The 3,168-nt window shown below is 44.8% G+C and overlaps 1 protein-coding gene across 1 annotated transcript; it reads right to left on the reverse strand.

Moving 5' to 3' along the window:
- Positions 1-1,767: 1,767 nt before the first annotated feature.
- Positions 1,768-2,833, reverse strand: LOC148538793 (uncharacterized). Its single transcript, XM_088452216.1, has one exon. It carries the CDS (start codon positions 2,824-2,826, stop codon positions 1,768-1,770), a length of 1,059 nt encoding a protein of 352 aa, XP_088308342.1. The 5' UTR covers positions 2,827-2,833.
- Between the last annotated feature and the right edge of the window lie 335 nt (positions 2,834-3,168).

Here is a 3,168-nt window from a genome sequence, read left to right on the forward strand (position 1 = left end):
CATGCAATGGACTGGCAACTTTGGCAAAGTTCTTAATAAATCGTCTATAATACCCGACAAATCCTAAGAAACGCCTCACGTCCTTAATGGTTCGGGGCACGGGCCATTCCTGAATTACTTGGATTTTATCTGTATCGGGCTTCACCCCTTTTGAACTTACTATGTGTCCCAGATATTTCACCTCAGGTTTTAACAGATGACACTTTGCTGGGTTAAGTTTGAGTCCGTATTTGATCAAGCGTTGGAACACTTCCTGAAGATGGTTGAGATGTTCTTCATAAGTTCGGGAGAATATGATAATATCATCTAAATATAAGAGTACTAACTCATAGTTTAGATGTCCCAAACAATGCTCCATAACTCTTTGAAATGTTGCGGGGGCATTGCATAGTCCAAACAGCATCCTCAAGAATTCATGTAAGCCCATTGGGGTGGTAAAAGCGGTCTTTTCCTGATCTTCCGGGGCCATTCGTATTTGCCAGTATCCACTGGTCAGGTCCAATGTAGAGAAATACTGTGCAGATTTTAAGGCCGTCAGTGACTCTTCTATCCGGGGCAGTGGATAGGCATCTCGATGTGTAACGTGGTTGAGTTTCCTATAATCAACGCATAGTCGTAGTTGACCATTTTTCTTTTTCACTAGTACAATGGGCGCCGCCCAAGGACTATGGCTCTCTTGGATCACTCCTGCAGCCTTCATTTCCTCCAACATTCGGCGCACAGGTTGATATAAGGCTGGCGCTAAGGGACGATGTCTTTCTTTAATTGGTGGCACTCCCCCAGTCACAATACGGTGTAGAATATGAGTTACCGTCCTAAATTCAGCCGGATGCTTACTAAAAGCTTCGCCTTTTTCTCTCACCACCCTCAGGGCTCCTTCCTTCTGAGCTGGTGTCGTTTCCTCACCGCCAATGTGTAACTCTTCCCACCAAGGCAGCCCCTTGGAATTGTTCTCTTCCGTCCTTTCCTCCATTTTTTTGGTTTCCATTCCCAAACTATGAACATCCTGGAACGATGTCCAAATAAGTTTGGCCACTGGTTGATGTCGATATAGTTTCACCGTCTTATTATGGGGGTTCAGTACCCTAATAGGTACTCGTCCTCGGTCCACAGTGACAACAGCATGGGCCACTGCCACTTCCCCCCGGTTCAGCATCATACATGGTTCTATTATGGCTTCGTATTTTTCTCCATGGGGTCCACAGGGTCCTTTTCCCCATAGAAGAACTTCCGAGTTAGGTGGGATTTTAACAGGTTTGCCATCCCCGATTCGTACCCATCCTACTTCTCCTTTTGCCTTTACCAGATGTTGATGCCCGAGGAGTACCTTAATCGTCTTCTTCAGAATCCGTTGTTCCGCCATCATGGCTTGCGATAGTTCTTTCCGCAAAGCAGTAATCCATTCATCAGGGCATTTTTGGAGAATATTCATGCCAAGTATAACGGGTATCGACTTGGGATCTTCCGAATGCGTAATCAGACATCCTTGTTTAGGTAGGGAACTGTTTCCAATATTAATATCTGCTTCCCAGTATCCAAGACAATCGATGCCTAGCCCATTGCTGGCTATTAATTGTAACCAGGATGGTGGGGGTAGCATGACTTGGTCCGCGGCCCAATGTTGTTAAAAGAGAGTGAATTGAATCGTGGTAATCTGCGACCCAGTGTCAATCATTGCAGGGGTTTTGATTCCATTAATATCAATGGTGAGCATGGGACACTTTCCCACATAACGGGGCCACCATTCCCTCATTTTAGGATCTGTGACTATTGTTCCCCCCGAGGTTCGTTCTCTCTCCCCGGGGCCTGGGAGTTTAAACTCTCCCCTTGAAGACAGTTCCTTTCGATATGACCTGGTCTCTGGCATTGTCGACAAATAGGACGCCCCTGGGTATCAAATTGGTCAGTCGCCCGTCGTCCCGTTCTTCTAGGAGGGGCCCACCAATCCTCCGTATTCCGTTCTCTATCATTCCTCCACCGTGTGGTTTGATAATTGGTAGATTTGTTTTTCTTCAAAGTCCGCATTTCGTGACGAATTTCAGCCATTCCCAACATTAATTCCTTCAGCTGCTTCTCTACAGTTTCAAGAGGATCATTAGAGGGTAACTGAGTGCTTTGTTTCACAAGGTCCTTTCTAGTCAAAGAATTTTCTTCTCCCATATGTCTTGTCTTGGTCCCACTATGACCCTCCTGGAAGTCTGGCATCTCTGGAAAACTTAACTCGGGTCCTCTTTGGGAACCTACTATTTTTATAGCCATTTCTTTGAAATCCAGAAAAGAATGTTCCGGCATCTGCATTTTTAACAATTTCAGTTGGGACTTGATGCCTTCTCCATTAGAGCCCTCAATGAATTGGGCTATGAGTACTTCATCCGTATCTCCCACTTCTTCGTTTCCAATAGTCCGGATATCCCGAAGTGCCTCTTGTAGACTTAGAGTGTAATCTCTTAGTGTCTCCCCTGGAATTTGTTTACGGCCATAGAACAACGTCTTGAGTTCTGATACTGTCCTGGTTTCAAATGTAGCGGCCAGTCGCTGAAAGATTTGGTCAACATCACGTCTTTCCTCTGCTGGCCATGATGTCACTTCTCGTAGAGCCGCCCCTTTTAACTGGCCAATAAGGATTTCCACTTGTTGACGTTCATTTAACGGGTATAGTCTAAACATCGATCTTATTTTATTTCGGAATTCCGTTAAGTTACTTCCCTCGCCTCCATATCTATCTCCACTAAAAGTAGGCAGCCAGGGAGCACCGAAGTAATAAGGAAGGGTTATGGGGTTGATTTGCGGAATACCACTTCCACTTGCTCCAGCCGAGTCCCCCATTGCTCTTTGTTCCTGTGACATTGTACACTTTTCTAATGACTTCTCACCTACACTCTTCACTTTGGACTCTGGATCCTGTTCGTGACGCCAAATGTAACCCCCCCCCGCACACTGGGTATGCTTTAAGGTTGTTGTAGCTTCTTTCTTTGTACAGAGAGGTGAAGAGGTAAGTATGAAACGGGTTGGGAGAAAAGTAATGGGTATTTTATTGTAACAGAGAAGTTTTATCTTATTACGCTGCATTCATAAAGCATAAAATACAAGTTCACTTTAAATGGCAATTACAATAACAATTGCTTTTACAATGTCAACTCAGACCAAACAAAACAATGACACAGGTTT

This window comes from Taudactylus pleione, unplaced genomic scaffold (assembly GCF_031769625.1).
Source record: "Taudactylus pleione unplaced genomic scaffold, aTauple2 ptg000036l, whole genome shotgun sequence".
Classification (NCBI taxonomy): Eukaryota; Metazoa; Chordata; class Amphibia; order Anura; family Myobatrachidae; genus Taudactylus; species Taudactylus pleione.

Excerpts from the sequence above, each read along its gene's own strand:
- LOC148538793 (XM_088452216.1), bottom strand. The coding sequence starts at position 2,826 with ATGGGGGACTCGGCTGGAGCAAGTGGAAGTGGTATTCCGCAAATCAAC.